Source organism: Notolabrus celidotus, chromosome 12 (genome assembly GCF_009762535.1).
Source record: "Notolabrus celidotus isolate fNotCel1 chromosome 12, fNotCel1.pri, whole genome shotgun sequence".
Taxonomy (NCBI): domain Eukaryota; kingdom Metazoa; phylum Chordata; class Actinopteri; order Labriformes; family Labridae; genus Notolabrus; species Notolabrus celidotus.
This window is the reverse complement of record NC_048283.1, coordinates 14980957-15002853: the sequence shown is the minus strand read 5'-3', so window position 1 is coordinate 15002853 and position 21897 is coordinate 14980957. Positions and strand designations below refer to the sequence as shown.

The following is a 21897-nucleotide window of genomic DNA, read 5'->3' as shown; positions in this document are numbered from 1 at the left end:
CATTAAACATACGTTTTATTGATTTTCAAATTTTTTAAGGGTATTTACAGAATGTATCAAAATTTACAGAAAACACACAACAACCCCCACCCCCATATATTGGCAGAATATTACACATATAAAACACAGACAGAAAAAGTAAAAAATAAATAAATAAATAGGAGTAACGCTTAAATTGTACATTTTCAGAAAGTTCTAGACAAAACCTTAAAATAAATAAGATAAGATAAGATACTCCTTTATTCGTCCCACAATGGGGAAATTCATGGAGTTGCAGCAGCAAACAAGAAGGTGTACAGTACAAGAATTCAACAAGAATATATGTAGGAAAAAAAAAGTTCATCAGAGACGACAGCTGACATTGAAAATAATAATAATGATGATGAAATTACAATGATAGTACATAAAAAGCTAGAATGAAGCAAAAAAAATCCTTCCAACCTTCAATTTAGTAAATTCCTGGTTTATTCCCATTTATTCCCTTAAATTCCTGTTTATTCCCATGGAAAGTTTCCAAGTTTGAAAATTCCTGGAATTTTGCAACCCTAGCTAGAAGGTCTATTTCAACCCAGGCAAGTTGTTTATACTTGCTCCCATTGTTTATGCAAAGCTAAGCTAACCATGTCCTCCTACCAGCGCTCAGAAAAGAGAGAGAGTAGTATCAATCTTCTCTTTTACTCCTCAGAAAAAGACGCTTGAATGTATTTCCCAAAATTCTTTAACTCAATGTGACCTCCTCCTGTTGTAGTTTTTTCAAGTTTTCATGTTAAATGCTCTTTCCATCAGTTTGCTCCCTAACTTCCTCATAATCTGCTAAACCTTGTTAACACCATTGTCCTCTTTACTTACCTTCTACACTGACTGATTCTTTATTTATGATATAAGTCATCATGGGTCTTCCTGCTTGTACCACTGACTGTATTTTACTTCACCTTGGAGTGCGTTTTCTCAGTCCTCTTTTTCTGCAAACATTACCCTCCTTCCTTCCTGCACCTTTTCCCCTCATTCTCCTCTTTCTGCATTGTCCTCCTCCTCCTCCTCCTCCTCTCTTTCCTGCATGTTCAGATGGATGGCTCTCGCTCCTTAACAAGAGGCAGTACATTAGGGAACAGGGTGAGTTATCTCTATCCTGCTTCCCTGTCCTTTGCTTTCGTCCTGCTTTGTTTCCTGCTTAACGAACGTCTAACCGACAGAGTAACCTTTGACCTTTAACTGTTAGTAATGATGTGGTTCTTCATAACCTTGTGCACTATATTTGATTTTGCCTCTTTGTATTTCTTTGTTTGTTGTTGTTATTGTTGTCTTATTTGTGTTTTTTCATTTGTTTATGTCATCCATTTTTTCACTCATTCTCTTCCCCATAAAACTTCATTTGTCCCGTACACTTCTTCAGAGTATGCAATATGTGAGTATAAAAGTATTAAGACCACTTGGGGTTTATTCACTGGGGGCGGTGTTACCTGACCTGATGTGCTTCTCTTGATACATAAAGACAATCATATCTTCTGATCATAGCGCTTTTCTTCTTGACATTTATCTGATTAAATCATGGTCTTTATCTCTGGGCAAATCAGATTTGATTCTCCTCATTGGGCTTAGACATGACTTCCCAGCACCCATTGACTTGTAAATGCCACAGGTTTTTAGGCACCTTTTGAGCGGTGTGGCATTTCTGCTATAGAATCATCCCCTTTGTGTTGAGTGATTGCGTTGTGGCTGTGTGAGTGGATGTGGCAGTGCAGTTGCAGCCATCTATTTGTGTGTAGCAAGAAACACATGAAATACTTGGCCTGTCTGTATGAACACGATGAAGAAGCACTGACCTTTTGCCCTGTGTGTTTGTGTATCTGCTTTTGGTGTTGGTGAGCTAGCATTTCCCTGGCAGTTTACAGTAAAACCACCTTTAGCTATAGTGACTCCTCATCACTGGCTGCTGCTGCTGCTGCTGCTGCATCAACAGCTGCTGCACTGGCAATGCGACAACCGCAGTAATACATTGCAGCAAGCTGGAATCAGCCTATATGTAGCTGCAAAGTGTAAGCATCAAAGCTGCAGCTTCCCTCTGTCCATCTCTCTCCTCAACAGTGGTTCTCAACTGACTTGTGGTAGTTGGTGTCTAGAGACTGCCTTTTAATAATGTGGGAGATAAAATTTTAATCAATTATATAGCGGCCCTTATTATTGACTGCATCACTAATGAGGGTCCATTACTCTTATTGATGTTGAGAATCATTTGTTCCTGGGTGAAGGGATGGTGTGTGTTGTAGATGTTATTTACGGCTTTAAAAATGCACCATTTTGTGTCACAGCTTTTCAAACATGAGTCATGCATTATTTTTTTTTACATAACAGATCAGTGGATACTCTAAAGGAGGCAGGAGGAAGTGGTGCATTTTAGCAAAAAGGCCCTGTGGAGATCTCTGGTTGAAGCTCTTATATCCAGTATGTAGTGTGAGATATCTGATCTGATGTCTCCTGTGTGTCTCAGGGCGAGCTTGAGAGACAGCTGCTGCAGGCCAACCCCATACTGGAGGCCTTTGGCAACGCAAAGACTGTCAAGAACGACAACTCCTCAAGATTTGTACGAGCAGACCCAATACACCACACTGAATCTTCTATCATCACTGTGATTTGTTTGATGATGTAGCGCAGCAGTAATCGAAAACATTACACCATCTTTTCTTCTACTCTAGGGGAAATTCATCCGCATCAATTTTGACGTTGCCGGGTACATTGTTGGTGCCAACATTGAGACCTGTATCCTTTTACCCATCTCTGCATTTACCTGCCTCGTTTAGATTGGACAAACAGTCTCTTATAAGGCGTTTTTCGACCGCAGGGACTAGGGACTTTACCCCTGAACTACGTGCGTTTCGACTGGAGGAACCAGGGTCTAAATTGAGTTCAGGGGTAGTTAATCTCCCCCTGAAAAGCCCCTGCTTGTGGGGTAGTACTTTTCAAAGGTCCTGGGACTTTCGGTTGAACGCAACAGTGTTTGTGGAGTTTACACAGTTCTTGAAACACAGAGGGAGTTCCTGGGAATGCATACTAGTTTAGTTTTTTATTAAGATTTCGAAATATTATTTAATATGATTTATTTTCTCCATACATCACTGGCCTGATTTGGACAATCTACCCAGGACTTCAGCCCGCGGTCGAAACGCAGACAACAACAGGGGCACAGGAACCTTTTAGTTCGGGGGAAAGTGGTTCTGGGGGCTAAAAGACCCCGGAACTCTTGGTCAAAATGCACCTATATTTTAACCCTGTAATGATTTGTGATGGCTTAAAAGGAGACTTCTAAAAAAAACGTCATGTTTGTTTGCTTTTATTTACTTATTTAATGTCTTCGGTATAAGTGGCAGTATTTTTTTTCTTCTTTAAAAATCTGCACAGAAAACAACATAATTTGACTGTCCAAGAAAAAATCACAACAAGAAGATCAGGACTTAAGTATAGTGATACTACTTTTGCATGCACTTGTCCTTGACCATGTAAATCCAGACCTCCTTGAAAAGTCCCGGGCCACCCGGCAGGCCAAAGATGAGAGGACTTTCCACGTCTTTTACCAGATGTTGTGTGGAGCTCCAGAAGCAACGAGAGGTAAGCAGAAGGTCGACCATAGCGTGACAAAAAGACTCTTTTATGCCACAGTTCAACATTTACATTTTTGGAGGGATTCAAGTTGTCAAATGTCCCCATGTCCTGCAGTAACTCATGTTTTTCACTTCAATCTACCTCACTGTGTTTCACCTTCTTTTACTCCCCTGTGTAGCGGACCTGCTGTTGGGAACTGCCGATCAGTACCGCTTCCTTAGTGGAGGCTCTATTCCTGTTCCTGGTCAAAGCGATGCAGATAACTTCACCCAGACTGTAGACTCCATGAGCATCATGGGCATCACCCCTGAGGAGTCAACATGTAAGAGAGAGGGGGGCTCAAAAAGAGAAAAGAGAGGGCACTTTGCTTATCCTATATTTGACTAATACACTGTTATATTTCTCTCCCTGCCTCTTACCTCTCCTCAGCCATGATGAAGGTGATCTCTGCTGTGCTCCAGTTTGGGAACATTTCCTTCATGAAGGAGAAGAACCACGACCAGGCCTCTATGCCTGATAACACAGCTGCTCAGAAACTGTGCCATCTGCTGGGCATCAACGTGCTGGAGTTCACTCGGGCCATCCTCACTCCCAGGATCAAAGTGGGTCGAGAGTATGTGCAGAAGGCCCAGACGAAGGAGCAGGTGACTTTTTATGTACACCCTAACAGATAAACAGAAGTGTCCCTGTGGAGTGTGTCCTAACACTGTGTCCTTACTGAACAGGCCGACTTTGCTGTTGAGGCCTTAGCTAAGGCCACGTATGAGCGTCTGTTCAGATGGCTGGTGCACAGGATCAACAGAGCTTTGGACCGCAGACAGAGACAGGGAGCCTCCTTCATCGGCATCCTTGATATCGCTGGATTTGAAATCTTCCAGGTTTGTTCATATAATGATGGTTCATTTGTAGACAACAAGGGATGATGGCAGACTTTGACCTCAATGTATCATTTGTTGTGAAATGTTTGCACAAAGGTGATAAATATAAGTCATAAATGGTCTTAAGAGGAGGCTACTGCAACTCGTAGGCTGTGGTTATGTTACATGATTGATGATTGACTGAGTCTTTGTTTGCTTTCTTAAATTCTTCCCCTGCAGCTTAACTCCTTTGAGCAGCTGTGCATCAACTACACCAACGAGAAGCTGCAGCAGCTCTTCAACCACACCATGTTCATACTTGAGCAGGAGGAGTACCAGCGCGAGGGCATCGAGTGGAACTTCATCGACTTTGGCCTGGACTTGCAGCCTTGCATCGACCTCATTGAGAAACCAGTACGCACTCACAAACAGTCCACATTTCAAAAATAAATCAAAACACTAAACATGTAAGCACACACTCTGCTTTGATTCCTTTTGAATTCTAAACTACTTTCCCTGTCGCTGTCAGACTCACCCGCCTGGTGTTCTGGCCCTGCTGGATGAAGAGTGCTGGTTCCCCCGGGCAACAGACCGCTCGTTTGTGGAGAAGGTCTCCAACGAGCAAGGCACCCATCCAAAATACTTCCGATCAAAGCAGCCTCGACAGGAGGCGGACTTCTCCATCATTCACTATGCTGGAAAGGTATCCCAATATTTCCTCTTCATCTTCTTCCATGTCTGCCATGTTTCCCAATTAGAGGAATCAAATCAAAAACGTGCTCTCTGTACCCCTCGGTAATTTCTCTTAGGTGGACTACAAGGCTGATGATTGGCTAGTGAAGAACATGGATCCTCTGAACGACAACGTGGCGTCTCTTCTGCACCAGTCTTCTGATCATTTTGTGTCAGAACTCTGGAAAGAGGGTGAGACTGATTTTCTCTCATGTCCCTCCATTGCACATTTCACCTTTAAAGTTCTCTTTTAAAGACTTCATACATGTACAATTGGTAAAAGTGGGAGACAATGACAGTAATCTACCATCATCTGAAACACTTTAATGCCTGCAACCATAAATACTTTGGTGTTCTGGTGGAAGATGTACTAACTGTATTTCTTTCTCCGCTACTTCTCTCCTCTGTCACCTCTCTGTTCTTCCATCTCGTCTCCTGTGTCCTCCTTGCTCTTGCTCCAATTTCCTTCCGTTCTTTTCTCTCTCCTCTCCACTAATTTGGTGCCCACCTTCCTCTCTCTTTCCTCTCATCTTTCTCCCTCCCTTCTTCCTGCATCAGACATTCAAACTCTTCCTCGTGTCTACTTCTTTGACTCGTATGCCACAATACAGGCGAATGGCTCGGACAGTAGGTTTCTCTCCTCTGCTTGTCACACTCTTCAGTCCCACTTCTGCCCGTGTTACTCCTTTGTGTCCTGTCTGACTAGATTCTGTGTGTCTTTTTTTAGTTCTCTTTTTGTTGATAACTGTGCTGTAGTGTCTGAAGTAGTTTCATTCAGATTCTGTGTGTTAACTTAGTTGTGTCTCTGTACTCTTTCACAGAGTTTTAGCTTGTAGTGACAGTGCTGTGTTTGTGATTATTGCTTTTTTTCTTTTTAAAAGAAGCATCTAACCATTAGGGGTGCAACAATACATATATCTGTATCGAACCGTTCGATACAGTGGTCATGGTTCGGTACGCCCTATGAACCGAACAATATGCAATTTTATATTTATTTTATCAACTTCTGACGAGGCGCTCTGTGCTGAAAGTTCAGTGGATCTGCGCTCAACTCCTCCGGGCTGCATTGTCGAGCGCAGGTCCACTGAACTTCGCGCTCCTCCCTCATTCATTCAGTCCAAGCTGGTCACGTTTGTTTAAACTGTGCTTCATATAGAAATATATATTTCACCATACGACGGTCTGCTGGGTTCATATGTTCACATATGTGTGTGTGAGTGCGCACTCGCACGAGAGGGAAGCACGAGTGTCCTCTTTGGTTGCAGAGCAGAGTTGTTCCGTGATCCTGTAGTGGTGTTAGACTGGGTGATGTGGTTTTAAAGTGCGTATATGCATTACTTGTGGTCTTGTACTGCATGCTGTGTAAGACTTCAGCCTGATACCGGACAGTGTTTTCCCTGCCGTTATATCGGGGCGCACCCACCGGGTCATGCACCCCTTGGAAGTCAAAGCAGAAGTGATTTGAGGTTACCTCTCTCATAGATCAGGTCTATACCTTGTTCTTTTATTTAACAGACTAAATAGCTTTATGTTATTTATCTTAGCTACATGACGGGATGTCATTTCTGTCTCTACATGGTTGCGTGTTCACAATTCTCTGCTCTCTGTATCGCAGATAGACAGACACACACACACACACACACACACACACACACACACACACACACACACACACACACTCACACGTGTCAGTTATAGCTGCCCTTGATACATTTAATTTAATTTAAAAACTGCTTTTGAGCTGAAACAAATGTTGGTAATTTCAATAAACTACAAGTAAAAAAAAAAGGCATGGAAATTTCTCTTTTTCTGTATCAAAAAAGTATCAAACCGTGACAAAAACTTATCGAATCGAACCGTGAATTTTGTGTATCGTTGCACCCCTACTAACCATAGTTGTATAGAAATGTGTGTCAAAAACAAAATTCAGGATCACAGAGATGTGCTGCAAAATCCTGCCAGAATGTTTGCGCACGTAAATGTGATCCTGAATGAGCTCTGGAGATGAATCATATATGACATTTTAAAAACCTTGACTTAGAAGCCTCAGAATGGGTCTACTTCAGTGTTTAACATGACTGACCAATCTGGAAATTTGTGAAAAATTTCCACTCAATGCAAAAGTCAAATGAGGAACTGAGTTAATAATCTTGGTCTCATGTTTTTTGAAATAATAGGTAGAAAAACCTGAAGTTGATCCTGTCTAGACTTGTTCAAGAATTGGCCAGGAACCTGTTACGCACCTGAACAAAACTAAACAAGCACAAAAGTGTCGCTCACTCAGAGGCTGATATAAAGTTAGCAAATATGTAATTTATATTTGCTTCCTCACAATGTGATTGCATCTCTAATGAGCTGAAAATCCTCTGTTCACCATCTGATATCATCCGTCTAAAGCTTGATAACAGATGTGAAAACAGGCGTGAAATCCTAACACAATGGCATTAGTGTGGCACTCACACAGATACAGCCGCGCCAATTCAAGTCCGACAAATCCTCTTCTCGCTCCATTGAGTTGATACTTGTTCCTGAAACTGAGATCTGTTTGCGTGTAGTGGACCGGATCGTGGGTCTGGACCAGGTGTCCACTGGGGAGAGCAGCGGGCCAGTCACGTTCGGTGCTTCAAATCTGAAGACGAAAAAGGGGATGTTCAGGACTGTCGGTCAGCTCTACAAGGAGTCTCTAACCAAGCTGATGGCCACGCTGAGGAACACCAACCCCAACTTTCTGCGCTGCATCATCCCCAACCACGAGAAGAGGGTGAGATGTAGGGGGCATGAGGAGCAAAACGGAGAAGACAGATGAAGGAAGAGGATGAAAAGTCTGAGTTACATCTTTAATTATTTTCTTGTCACTCTCAGGCCGGGAAGCTGGCGCCACACCTGGTTTTGGACCAGCTGAGGTGTAATGGTGTTCTGGAGGGGATCCGTATCTGCAGACAAGGCTTCCCAAATCGCATCCCATTCCAGGAGTTCAGACAGAGGTGAGTGTGTAGCTTTCATAACCACCTGAGCTCCTATCTACCCCCCTCCTCTTCCTCAGACACGCACACCGAACACCTACTCATGAGACATCTTACACACCCTCAGACTCAAATCTCTTGGTCAAACAAACAGTAAAAAAAACCTCACATTTGTCTTCCAGATATGAGATCCTGACTCCTAACGCTATCCCCCGCACCTTCATGGACGGTAAACAGGCATCAGAACTCATGGTGAGAATCTTTTTCTGACACGACACATCAAAAAGATGTAAATCTACATCCTTCTTTAACACTGAACGCTGCCTCTCTATTCAGATCAAAGCTTTGGAGCTGGATCACAACCTGTTCAGGGTGGGTCAGAGTAAAGTCTTCTTCAGAGCCGGAGTCCTGGCTCACCTGGAAGAAGAGCGAGACCTTAAGATCACTGACACCATCATACGCTTCCAGAGTGCCTCCAGAGGCTACCTCGCACGCAAGTAAGAGACTTAACTCAGAGGAAAATGTACAATTGATGTTTTAACAGCACAACATGGCATTGTTGCCTACGTCTGTCATTTTCAACTTTTTATTACACATGAATTTACTGGATTTAACTTAAGACGGTCAAAAATCACTTGTTTACTATATGAATGCAACAGAAGCAAACTTTTGACACCTGTGTGGTTTATCTGTAAGAAGCGCTCGTTAAAGGAGGCAGTTTTGTATTTCGCTCTTAAAGGAGCATCAATATTTAATCTTCATTCAGCCCTCATCAGCGACTCGAGCCTTGAGGTAGCATTGACAGGTGTTTGGCACAGCTGATTGAAGCCTGTTAACATAAATGATGAATATATTCTAGGTTGTTTGTGTAGCACATTTCAGACCTGAACGTCATTTAAAGTAATCAAGTTAATGCAACAACATTAAACAAGAAATCAAGAAGCATTAATATGAAACAAAGTGTCCCTGGGGACGTTCTTGAATTATAAAAGTGTGATTTCGTGAGAGAGCTGCGTGCTGATCATCATGAAGTTGTCACTGTTCATAATCCTGATAATGCTGTCACTGTATTACAGTTTTTCTCAGTCGCTTTGGTACATTTCTCAGATCAGAATTGAGATTCTCAAAACTACTTGTTCAATCTTCACATCATTGCGTCACTTGTGCACATCAAAAAAGCAGTTTCTCATTTCTTTGAACAAGTTGAAATGCTTTGGTACATCCATGCAGATGATTCTGTACGATTCTCTGCTGTTTCCTACATTATCAAGTGCTTATGTCATGTTGATCAAAATGTATTATAATGGGTCTCTGTTGAATAGTCTCACCCTCCACAACATTTAGGCATTAGTTCATCGCATAAGTCTTCACATGGTTGAACATGTTGTCAGAATATGTCAGTCATATTTCTGTACATTTACATTAGACTTTTTCTAAATCTGTCTTGAATTGATAAATTGCTCCTATAGGTGAATCTTAACTTTCTCTAACGAAGGGAAATGTATGAAGCATTAGATCAACCAATGATCAACCAGTTTTCTGACACAGCTCAAAGGTGCATCTCATGAACCATCAACTGGCAAGTATAGCCGGATCACAACACAATGTTACAATGTCTGACCATGGAAGGACATATGCATGTTCCTGACGAGATAAGAGCCACAATACACTAAGGTGTAACTTACAATTTACAATAACTGTCATCAAAACTTTAGCCATAGTTTACATCAGAACGTCCCTCCAGAGTACACTGTTATATTGACAACATGACTCAGTAACTTGACGGTCTTATCCGTACACAATGACACAAGGACTTGTCACTCTGACGGCACTGACATGTTCATTGACACAGATATTTACTTTTGAAAGATGAACTAAGGGTTTTGAGCAAGATACTGGCTTTTGCAGGTAATCCATGGTGTTTTGCTATTTGTACAAATTGTTTTGAGAAATGCACTCACTGTTTTGAAAATGTCGAGGATGATTCGAGAAATGTACCAAAGCGACTGAGAAAAACTATAAGAAGACAATGTGTTAAGAATTCTGTAAAGTGTAAAGTAGAGATAAAGCCTACAGTCTGTTTATCCCCTGTGTCTGAAAGACAATCAACCACTTTGAGTTCATGCAGAGATGTCCTGCAGATGTATTCTTTTTTTTTTTCTTTTCTTTTTTTTCAATTTCAGGTTTACAAAAGGGAAAAAATAAATTAAATTAAATTAAATTAAAAATAAATAATAATAAAAAAAAGGGAGGTTGTTCCAGGCCATTCAATAGTACAAAACAATATGTATCATCTACACAGATGAAGGGTTACAAACTCTGGTGTATGAGTTCCATTTTTTCCAGTATTTCACATAGTCATCAGCTCGTAGTCTTAAGAAGAAGGTGAGTTTTTCCAGGGAATACATTTCGTTTACAATTGCAGTCCAGTCGTCCTTTGTTGGTGGGTTTGTCTGCATCCACTTGCATGTGATGGCTTTTTTGCTTGCAGCCAAGATGATTTTGTAAAGATACCTGTCCTGAGACTCAAGACCACTCGGCATTTTACAAAGATACAATGTGACAAAGCAGGAAACAACTTCAATTCCATAAATTATCCTAATTTCTTTTGCCAGCTCTTCCCAGTAAGAACAGATGAGAGGGCAGGCCCAAAACACACCTGCAGATGTATTCTGATTGATTCATGATGTTGTTGTTTTTATTGTTTCTCAGAGCCTTCACAAAGAAGCAGCAGCAGCTGAGCGCTCTGAGGGTGATGCAGAGGAACTGTGCAGCTTACCTCAAACTCAGGAACTGGCAGTGGTGGCGGCTGTTTACAAAGGTACAGTGCAAATAACTGGTTTACAACACAAACATTTGAATATACAAAAAGTTGTGCTAAAATATACAAAGACAACCTGTTTTCTGAAATGTCTGGTGCCTGCTGTATTAGACCACAATACATTAAATTAAAGAAAACTGGAAGTGGTAAAATAATATGGCAATGAAAACTGTGTTTATAATCTCTATAAGGACCTTAGGGCCTTCACAGCATAAGAATGGAACCAGCATGATGGTGGATAAATATCATAAATGGAGACTTAGTTTGAATTAATGTTCTCTGTCTCTTCCAGGTGAAGCCCCTGCTGCAGGTGACCCGGCAAGACGAAGAGATCCAGGTCAGAGAGTCCCAGCTCCAGAAGGCCAAAGACAACCTCACCCGAGTGGAGCAAGACTACTCCGAGCTGGACCGGAAACACGCTCAGGTAAAAAAAATAAAAAACCTCCACTTTGTCCACCCCTGTTCCCCCGTTTTCTATGAATCAGAGCCTCACTCCTCTTCCTCCTCCTCCTCCTCTTCAACCTCTTCTCTATCTTTGTCATGGTCTAGCTGATAGAAGAGAAATCAGTGCTTGCCGACCAGCTGCAGGCAGAGGCAGAGCTGTTTGCGGAGGCAGAAGAGATGAGAGCCAGGTTGGCCGCTCGGAAGCAGGAGCTGGAGGAGGTGCTGGGCGAGCTGGAGAGCCGGTTGGAGGAAGAGGAGGAGAGGGGTGTGCAGATGACCAATGAGAAGAAAAAGATGCAGCAGAATATACAGGTCAGGAGATGAAATTATAACAGTGACCTCTGCAGAAATGTGTGAACGAACACTGACACTGACTCATCAGTTTTTTATCCTGCCAGAATCTCTGTTTTTATGCTTAGTCATAAAAACAGCACTCAATCTGGAGCGTTAAAACTGTCTCTCCCCTCACTGCATATTTTTAAATGTTCTCACCCTGTTAGGACTTAGAGGAGCAGTTAGAGGAGGAGGAAAGTGCACGACAGCGCCTCCTACTGGAGAAGGTGACTTTGGAAACAAAAGTTAAGAGTCTAGAAACGGATCTGATGAACGCTGTGGAAGGGAAAGACCGACTTGGCAAGGTGAGCATCACATTCAGAACTTTATTTTAGAAGTCTGATGAAACACTTTTCCACTATGAAAACATTTATTACAGATACAGTACAACAATTCACAAATAATTATGAGCCCTGTGATGACCCCTTTGTGCTCGTATGGTTTGTGTTTTCATGAAAGTTTGTTCCTTTTCTCTGAGCAGGACAAGAAACAGTTAGAAGAGCGCCTGAGTGAAGTGACAGATCAGCTCACTGAGGAAGAGGAGAAAACTAAAAGCCTGAACAAACTCAAGAACAAACAGGAAGCTGTCATCGCTGACCTTGAAGGTAAATGTCCTGATGTCACATAACAACGTACAAGTGTATAGGTAACTTGGTGGGTTGGTGATCAACCTGTGGATTTGATTTCATGCTGTTATGGAGTTCAAATATAAGATTTATTTCAATTAAATGCTTCTTATATGTTTTAATAAAGTTTTGAAATGTATAATTTTCAGTGTTTTTACTGTTGAAGTGTTTGGATATATATGACTCTTCTTTAATCATGTTCAGAGCGTCTGAAGCGGGAGGAGCAAGGTCGCTTGGAGCAGGAGAAATGGAAGAGGAGGATGGAAAACGAGACCCAGGAGGCCCAGGAGCAGCTGTCCGATCTGGGCATGATGTCTTCTGAGCTGAGGGGCAATCTGTCTCAGAAAGAGAAGGAAATCACCGTCCTGCAGGGCCGGTAAGACACAAACAAAATATATATACAGAGAAAGAAACACATGTAAAAGCTTTAACACAGATTTTCACTCAATATTTGTCCCTGTTCTTTCTGTATCTGTCAGGTTGGAGGAAGAAGGTGCGCGTCGTTCGGAAGCTCAGAGATCGCTGAGGGAGGCCATGTCCCAGGTGTCTGAGCTGAAGGAGGAGGTGGATAATGAACGAGGGATGAGAGAGAGGGCGGAGAAGCAGAGGAGGGACTTGGGGGAGGAGCTTGAGGCTTTAAGGACTGAGCTGGAGGACACTCTGGACACCACAGCTGCCCAGCAGGAGCTAAGGTCAATAAAATAATTCTAAATGAAGCCTTTTAATTCTGATTCTTTTGTCAGGTCGGATTTTTAAAGTATGAGAATATGACTTTGGATTGATTTATAACCCTTGTCTTCTACACAGGTCTCGTCGTGAGGCAGAGTTAAACGACCTACAGCGATGTGTTGAAGATGAAACCCGCCGCCATGAAGCTCAGCTGTCAGAAGTCCGAGTCAAACACAGTGCCGCGATAGACAACCTGCAGGAACAGCTGGACAACAGCAAGAGAGTGAGAGAAACACACTCATTCAAAAACACTTTTTTTCATGTAAACATGCACCATCACTCATCCATGTTCTCCTTCAGGCCCGTCAGTCGCTGGAGAAGGCTAAGGGAATTCTGGAGGAAGAGAGACAGAATCTGAGCTCTGAGCTTAAGAGCCTCCAAGCTGGTCGCACGGAAAGCGAGAGAGGCCGAAAGAGGGCAGAGAGTCAGCTGCAGGAGCTCAGCGCCCGACTGGCTCAGGCAGACAGAGAGAAGGAGGAGAAGGAGGAGCGAGTGCACAAACTTCAGGTGCGAATGGATGCAAACTCACCAAACTGGGCCTTGTTTTTCTTAGTCTTACCTACCCACCTAACTTTTTTCTTTGTACAAACTTTAGAAATTCTGATTCCAGTGCTATAGCTTCTGGAAATCCTCTTTTTTTTGTCCTGATGAGTTGACCTCACTTTGTCTTTTTCCAGTGTGAGATTGAATCCGTCGCCGGCAGTCTATCTTCCTCAGACACCAAATCTCTCAAACTCTCAAAAGAGGTCAACAGCCTGGAGAGCCAGCTGAATGATGCAAAGGTAAAACAATGTAACACCTGCAGACACTTTGAGCGTATGGAAAAAACATATGGAGAAAAAAAATGACTCTTCATTTCGTAAAACAATAAATAAATGTCTCAATCCTGACTCAGAAAAACCCACACACACAGAATATCACAGAGCACTGGTTGACACTTCGTGTTTTTCTTCTTGTCTCTCAGGAGCAGCTGCAGGATGAAACTCGACAAAAGATGGCTCTGGGCACGAGGGTGCGAGCGCTGGAGGAGGAGAGGAACGGACTGATGGAAAGACAGGAGGAAGAGGAGGAGAGGGCCAAAGAGTTAACTCGGCAGAGTCAGACTCTCACCCAGCAGGTAAATGTAGAGATGCATGCAGAGTTTCAATTTAACCCCTGGCACTGCTAATCAGTGTTAATTCTGTTAACAAATTAATGACAATAAAAGGTTCGTCAACGACTCATTTTTTCATGACGAAAACGAGTTAAAGTGCTTCACTGATAATAAAAACTCTGACGAACATATGTTTTGATTTTGTTGACGAGAAGATGACGAGACAAAAACTTCAGTGGCGGACCGCCGGACATTCAAAATCCATGTTTCCCCCACTGTGCGTCTTGAAGGATAAAAGTGATTCATTCCTGTGACAGGCTGAGTTATTATCTGAGGGGCTCAGTGTTAGCTTGGTCTCTACCTGCAGCAGGCGTGCTTTATGAACCAGCTCTCCCCGCCTCAATGCATCTGTCTCATCTTCATTGAGGATTTTTACCCCCGGTGTGCATTAGTGACACAGACACAACCGGGGGACGTCTGTTTAATATTTGATGTTTGCCGTTTTTGCCACTACTACCGTAAAAGCTCTGTGCTTCAGCTTGATTTAATCCAGTTTGGTGATACATCAGACACCTTCAGTAAGTTTTGATCAACTCCTAGTCATCAAAGATGCAGATGCATTTCAGAGTGCCGTGAACTGACTGTCTGTCCAGTGCGCCTGTCACTGCAGGTGCATTCAAGGACCGTCGTAAATGTGCAATACAGCTCTTTCATGGCATTATTCTGTGAGTCAAAATACAGTCACAGTGGTCACATCAAGAATGTTTTCTTTTGACTTTTTAGCAGGGCCAGGCTGAATTATTTCACTGAAGATATTACACTAGCAAAAGTGTTAAAGGAGTGAAATGTTGACGATTTTAACACTTGGTATAACCCTGATACTGACATTTGATCGACTGCATCCACTATTTAAAGAGTGAAGATGTTTTGGCAAAAATCAAATACTAAGATGTTTTGAGTTTGCGTCGACTAAAACTATAAAGGGCTGAAAAGACTAAAATGTGACTAAAACTAACAGGCCTTTTCGTCTAAAGACTAAGACTAAGACTAAATCTAAAATAGCTGCCAAAATTAACACTGCTGCTAATCTCTGAATAAAAGCTCAATAAATCAATTTATATTATTTCAAGAGAGACTTCAGTGAAAACATCTCTGGCATTTATGAACCCCTCAGCTGGCAGAGCTCCGCAAGCAGTCAGAGGAGGTGAACACAGCAGTGGAAGTCGGAGAGGAGACACGCAGGAAACTCCAGAGAGAGCTGGACAGCACCATACAGAGGGAGAGACAGAAAGAGGAGGAGAAGGAGAGAGTGGAGAGGCAGAGGGAGAGACTACGGGAGGAGATTGAGGACTTGGCGCTCGCCCTGCAAAGAGAGAGACAGAACTGCATGGCCCTGGAGAAGAGGCAGAAGAAGTTCGACCAGGTCAGAACCTCTTTCCTTTGTCTCCAACAGTACAATGAAATACTCTTCAAATGTCTTTTCTTGATCTCAAACTGTTCCACCACCTCCTCCAGCTTCTGGCAGAGGAGAAGGCAGTGAGCGCTCGTCTCGCGGAGGAGAAGGACAGAGCAGAGGCAGACAGCCGAGAGAAGGAGACGAAAATACTGACACTTTCACGAGCCATGGATGTAAGCTCACTGAGAGAAGATGAATTAGAGCGTTAGTTATGTGTCTGGGATTGTGGTGGTGATTCTGTTTCTGTGTCTGTGTGTAGGATACCAATGAACAGATGCAAGAGTTAGAGAGGTCCAACAAGCAGCTCCGCTTGGAAATGGAACAGCTTGTGAACCAGCAGGATGACGTCGGAAAGAATGTAAGACTCTCCATCCTGGGACTATTTGCTTTGCTTTGTGTCTGTCTCAGTCCTCAGTGACTCACCACATCCTTTCTGCATCTTGTGTCAGGTCCACGAGCTGGAGCGGACCAGGAGGACCTTAGAAACAGAAGCCACAAACCTACGGGTCCAGACGCAGGAGCTAGAAGAGGAGCTGTCGGAGGCGGAGAACTCAAGGCTGAGGCTGGAGGTCACCCTGCAGGCGCTCAAGGCTCAGTTTGAGAGGGAGATCATCGGCAATGAGGAGAAGGGAGAGGAGAAGAGGAGGGCGCTCAGTAAACAGGTAGAGAGAGGAAGGAATTACATACAGTATATCATTGCATGATTATTAGTGTCCCCTTTTTCAACCCACTCAAACATGTCCTCCTCTCTCTGTTAGGTTAAAGAGTTGGAGATCCAGCTGGAGGAGGAGAGGAGTCAGCGGTCTCAGGCTGTTTCGGCTAAGAAGCAGCTGGAATCAGAACTGCAGGACTATGAGTCCCAGGTGGAAACATCCAGCCGCGGCAAAGAGGAGGCTACGAAGCATCTGAGGAGGCTGCAGGTAGAAAATAGAAATCCCAGATCATCGACACTGATTTGTGACTATTGTTCACATGGAATAAGCGGTAGTCAGAAGTTCACCTGCACCGCTGAGGACATTTTGTCTACGTATTAAAAAGACACAACACAGATTCTAAGTTAAACCTAACTGCACTTTTTTAAGTCTTTGAAGATGTCTCCCCTCTTTAGAAACTAGGGCTGTCGAAATTGACGCGATAATAACGCGTTAACTCAAATTCTCCTTAACGACACTAATTTATTTGATGAGCGATTAATGCGCGCACGTTCTGTGAATGACCCTCGGCCTGCCCCGTAGTTTGGGAAATCAGGAATCGATACAGCAGTAACATAACATTGTGGATGGCAAGAAGACATAAATAAAGAGGGTGTTTTGAATGGCAAGTTCAGCTTTAAAGCACTGCCAGATGGTTCTCTGGACAAGACCAAACTGTCGATGTGACGGAGACGCATGGACAATGCGTCTGTTGTTGTGATGCATGAGCTCAATCACTTTGTGTTGAGCTGCTTAAAAGCATAGGATTTTTAGTTAGTTGGATATTACATGGTGGTAGTGTAACGCCGTAACTTGTTTAATCTCTTCGGAGCTGTTAAACTTCAACAGCATTAACTAGGAACTTAATTAATTATACTTAAGGGCTGTGGGGAAGAAAGAGCACGGGACAACTTCTGCTATACATCGTGATCCCTTTAATGACTCTTCCTCAACATAGGACAACAGCACATCGAACTCATGTGACACCTTCACTTTAACTCAAAACCATATCACCCTGAGCAACCTTAAAGAGGCAGTGCAATATATGAAATAGAAGTATTTCGAACTTCATTAAAGAACTCAATGATACAAATACTTAGACCAAAATAAATCTCCTCTTACAGTAGTATTACTAAGTAATGTTACATTCAGGTCAAAATGCCCTTTCAGCATATTGTGTGGCATTGTTGTGTGGCGATTGTTCTGGACAGTATTTATCATTGTTTTGGATTGCTGCAATAATAATAAACATGCATTTGCATAAAGCAAGCATATTTGTCCACTCCCATGTTGATAAGAGTATTAAAAACTTGAAAATTAACCCTTTAAGGTACATTTAGAACAGATAAAAAAATTGTGATCAATCTCAGATTAATCGCCAGTTAACTATGGACATCATACGATTAATTGCGATTAAATATTTTAATCGATTGACAGCCCTATTAGAAACGCTTCTTCATTTCTGAAGAATCATCACGACATGTATGACCGAGAACCCTCACAGACTACACATAACACTGACCTGAGATGTTGGGGACCATACATATTGAATCTCTGTACTTGTCAGCTTCCATTCAAAAATACAAATACATCTCTCTTTTTGTCTCAGGGTCAAATGAAAGAAGCTCTACGCGAGCTGGAAGAGTCCAAGTTGTCTCGGGAGGAGGTGATCGCACAGCTGAAAGACAGCGATAAGAAGATCCAGACACTGGAGGCAGAAGTCCTGCAGTACACTGAGGTGTGTTTAATTCACTGAAACCCTGCTGAAGAATATCCTGCTTTTTAAAACTGGATCAAAGTGACCATCAAACCCTGTTTGTTCACGTAGGAGCTCGCCATGTCTGATAGACAGAGGAGACAGGCCCAACAGGAGAGAGACGAGTTGGCAGATGAGATGGTCAATAGCAGCTCTGGAAAGTTAGTATCACTTTATTACAGATGTATGTTTTATATTAGTGAGTGTGTATTTAGGTGATATGTGGACTGGATCGTCTAACGTGTGTTTGTTCAGGAACGCGATATTTGAGGAGAAGAGGAGGCTAGAAGCACGAGTCAGTCAACTGGAGGAGGAGCTGGAGGAGGAGCAGACTAACGCTGAACTGGTAGCAGACAGACAGAGAAAGACTGCTCTACAGGTACTGTAGATTCAACTGTGATGTGTTTTTTTACACATAAAAAACAATCCCCATGGACAGCATGTTAGCAGAGGGTCATGATTCTGCTCTGCTTGTGATCCACAGATGGAGACCATGACTGTGCAGCTGCAGGGAGAGAGGACTCTGGCTCAGAAGGCGGAGTCTGCTCGGGAGCAGCTGGACAGGCAGAACAAGGAGCTGAAGACCCGACTGGCAGAGATGGAAGGAGCAGTGAGGGGCAAACACAGGCTCAGTGTCGCCGCGCTGGAAGCTAAAATAGAGTCGATGGAGGAGCAGATGGAACAGGAGAGACAGTAAGACAAACAGACACGTGCAGGAATCAGGTCGAAACAAAATGCTCTTTGAACAATTTTACATTTACTCCAAATTTTGAAAAATGCTAAAAATATGTCATACTTTACATGTACCTACATTTTAAATAAATGATATGAGGATATTATGGAGCATTATATTGTAAACTTTACAATGTCGTACTTGAAAATCTGTGAGCAACACAAATTAATATTTTTAGACTGTCAGACAATTTTACCAGATCAAATTCAATAAAGTATTTCACACTTTGCTCATCATTCCTCTAGAATATTCATGGTTTTATCAAGCCATTTAATTCAACATAACCTGTTTGTCTCATCTGAATTAACCCTTAAAGACCTAGACCAATGGTGTCCAAACTTTTTTCAAAGAGGGCCACATTTGATGTTGTAAGAATACCTCAGGGCCAGTGGCTCCTACTGAGACTTAGTAATCATAAAAGCTATATATGAACTCTATTTAATAACATTTTTTTCCTCAATAAATCAGTAACTAGGTAGTCCTCAGTTCTCCACAAGCTACATAAACATTGGCAAACTTTATATTCTTCTGGAGGAAAATGTTTTTATTAGGGTCGGGCAATGTGGGAAAAATATTATTATTTTTCTATGGCAGGATTTCATTACACTTCTTTTTCATGTTGTTTTTTAGACTTTTCTGACCAGCAGACAACATTTTTAGAACAAAATAATTATTTTGAACAATTTTAATGCACCAAATTCTGCACAATTTCATAATTTTGATCTTGTCTTATGTCCTCTTTTGTGTCTTCTGAACATTTTCACATCATGATGAAAACATTAATTTGAAAACCTGTCAGCTTTAAGAGTTCTTGTGTTTCTTCTTTATTGCCGTCTTGCATAATTCCTAGTGCAGATGCACGTTTTAAGATGGAAGCTTGGGGCCATAAATAAATGGACCTTGGGCGACGATTGGCCCCCGGGCCGTACTTTGGACATGCCTGACCTAGACCATCTTTGGGGGCACCAGACTCTCCCGAATTTATTTTGAATATGCTGAATGAGACATATGTGATATCAATGGAAAGCTGAGAATGTCCTCTCTAACTGAGTTTTGAAAGCTTGTTGATAGGATTAGCAGTTCAAAAGTTATTGAACATTTAAGGACAAGTAGCTGCCGGCGGCTGTCTAGGTCTTTGAGGGTTAAATTAATGTTAAACTTCATCTTAATTTTGTGGATATAAAAAGAATATTTCTCATTTTCCTCTTCATTCAAATCATGGAGCTCACATAGTTACAGCACAGACAGCAACGTAATGTCCAACACTGAAGGGAGAATTTCCAGCAATGAGACTGTAATTTAGAACATGATCTGAACTCCATTCACAACACATCCCATAGCTGTGTTTCATGCTGGAGCTCATGTAACATGTGCTGTGCAACAAATGGCTGATATTTAACTTTTCCTTTCTCTCAGGGAACGAGCAATCGCAAACAAACTGGTGCGAAAGACTGAGAAGAAACTGAAGGAGGTGATGATGCAGGCAGAAGACGAGAGGAGACATGCAGACCAGTACAGAGAACAGGTACAAAGATTTTCAACACCTACATGAGCCTCAAGAACACACACACACAGAATATAGGACGGTGTATTTGATGTGATTCACCCTCATTTCGTGCTTGTTAGTGCAGCTGAACTTGCTGCTCTAATTTGTGCCTGCGGCCATCAGAGAGTGTTGAAAAATCATCCTAAAATGAGTGATTTATCCGGCTCAGTCCAGCCTAATCCTAATCCCGCCCCGGCATCTGTGTGTTCATTGGAAAGGTAGAATGCAGCCCATACTTGAAAAAAAAAAAAATCCCTCAACCACAGCAGAGACACTGACTCTCCTCTCAAAACATTATCAGTGATAATCTCCCAGGTTTAATCTGACTCCTGATCCCGATCACTCCCACTCAGACTAATCTCTCTTTTCATACATTGCTTCTCTTCTCTCTCTTCTTTTTCCCCTCTTACCTTCCTCCTCCTCCTCCTCTTCCTCCTCCAGCTGGATAAGTCGATGGTCCGCCTGAAGCAGCTGAAGAGGCAGCTGGAGGAGGTGGAGGAGGAGAACTCTCGCTCCAACGCTCAGAAGAGGAAGCTGCAGAGGGAGCTGGAGGAGGTCTCTGACAGCAGCCAGACAATGAATCGGGAGATCACCTCCCTCCGTAACCAGCTCAGGTAGCCACATGTGTGTGTATGTTTAAATGTGTGACCATCTATATGTGTGTGTGTGTGTGTGGTGTGTTCATCATCATTTGTTATTGTTTTGTTTGTTTTAACCCCCACATTAACTTGATATGATTTGTTTTGTTTGCTCTTTTGTTTCTTTGTTTCTTTGTGTCCATCTAACACTGACAAACTGTCCACCTGTCTCCGTCACAACAACACTCAGCGTCCCAGAGTGGAGGGGAGATAAGTAGGTCATTGTGTGTGTCATTTTTTTACTACCTTTGGGTGTTTAAAGGTGGAGGTCCATCAAATTCACTCATGTGTATTCTGTTGTTATGATGTGGAGATTGAAATATGAATTTGGCTTTATTTATTTGAATATTTGTATATTGTTTAAATTTGTTTTTGATTGTTGAAAGGACAAAACTACCATCTCTTTTTTGACCCTGAAAGCTTTCAACATCGATTTTCACAACAGTCTGAAACATTTCAGAATAATCAAATTCATTTAAAATAAATTATAAGCAGACTTTGTTTTTAGTTTTAGTTATTTCCTGCTCTTTGAAAGGAAAAAGTACCAGCGTATCTCCCACACACAGTTTTGCATTGTGGGGGTTTTTAAAAGTTACATTCCTGGGGGTCATTTTTTCATTGAATTGACAGGACAGCTGCGACCGGTGCATTGAGGACAATAGCCTCTGTATATGGGGCATGCATTTAAACCTCTAGGCTAACTGCACCCTGTGGGGTTCTCCTGTAACTAGGACTGGGCGATAATTCGATAATGATAGTTAGCGCAATATTATTTTTCTTGATATTAATATAAAACATTTTTGATAAAAAATTGATATAAATAAGCATGTAATTACACCCCCCGGCCACTTCAAATGGAGGGGACGCTAATGAGCCTTAAA

The 21897-nt window shown here is 42.3% G+C and overlaps 1 protein-coding gene across 1 annotated transcript in view; it reads left to right on the top strand.

Annotated features, from left to right (window-relative positions):
- Window positions 1-21897, top strand: part of myh14 (myosin, heavy chain 14, non-muscle) — a 39869-nt gene that overhangs the window by 12965 nt on the left and 5007 nt on the right. Inside the window, exons 8-45 of the mRNA XM_034698623.1 lie at window positions 1394-1405; window positions 2489-2581; window positions 2694-2757; window positions 3505-3603; window positions 3776-3919; window positions 4027-4241; window positions 4323-4475; window positions 4695-4868; window positions 4984-5157; window positions 5264-5378; window positions 5745-5813; window positions 7742-7947; window positions 8049-8170; window positions 8332-8401; window positions 8486-8646; window positions 10862-10970; window positions 11263-11394; window positions 11520-11726; window positions 11915-12052; window positions 12229-12352; window positions 12578-12749; window positions 12853-13065; window positions 13181-13325; window positions 13403-13609; window positions 13780-13884; window positions 14067-14219; window positions 15370-15618; window positions 15711-15824; window positions 15911-16009; window positions 16101-16313; window positions 16410-16571; window positions 17953-18081; window positions 18172-18260; window positions 18355-18478; window positions 18584-18792; window positions 20249-20357; window positions 20820-20992; window positions 21207-21230. Of these exons, the coding sequence (XP_034554514.1) occupies window positions 1394-1405; window positions 2489-2581; window positions 2694-2757; window positions 3505-3603; window positions 3776-3919; window positions 4027-4241; window positions 4323-4475; window positions 4695-4868; window positions 4984-5157; window positions 5264-5378; window positions 5745-5813; window positions 7742-7947; window positions 8049-8170; window positions 8332-8401; window positions 8486-8646; window positions 10862-10970; window positions 11263-11394; window positions 11520-11726; window positions 11915-12052; window positions 12229-12352; window positions 12578-12749; window positions 12853-13065; window positions 13181-13325; window positions 13403-13609; window positions 13780-13884; window positions 14067-14219; window positions 15370-15618; window positions 15711-15824; window positions 15911-16009; window positions 16101-16313; window positions 16410-16571; window positions 17953-18081; window positions 18172-18260; window positions 18355-18478; window positions 18584-18792; window positions 20249-20357; window positions 20820-20992; window positions 21207-21230 (5270 nt within the window). The remainder of the gene's footprint in view (window positions 1-1393; window positions 1406-2488; window positions 2582-2693; window positions 2758-3504; window positions 3604-3775; window positions 3920-4026; window positions 4242-4322; window positions 4476-4694; window positions 4869-4983; window positions 5158-5263; window positions 5379-5744; window positions 5814-7741; window positions 7948-8048; window positions 8171-8331; window positions 8402-8485; window positions 8647-10861; window positions 10971-11262; window positions 11395-11519; window positions 11727-11914; window positions 12053-12228; window positions 12353-12577; window positions 12750-12852; window positions 13066-13180; window positions 13326-13402; window positions 13610-13779; window positions 13885-14066; window positions 14220-15369; window positions 15619-15710; window positions 15825-15910; window positions 16010-16100; window positions 16314-16409; window positions 16572-17952; window positions 18082-18171; window positions 18261-18354; window positions 18479-18583; window positions 18793-20248; window positions 20358-20819; window positions 20993-21206; window positions 21231-21897) is intronic.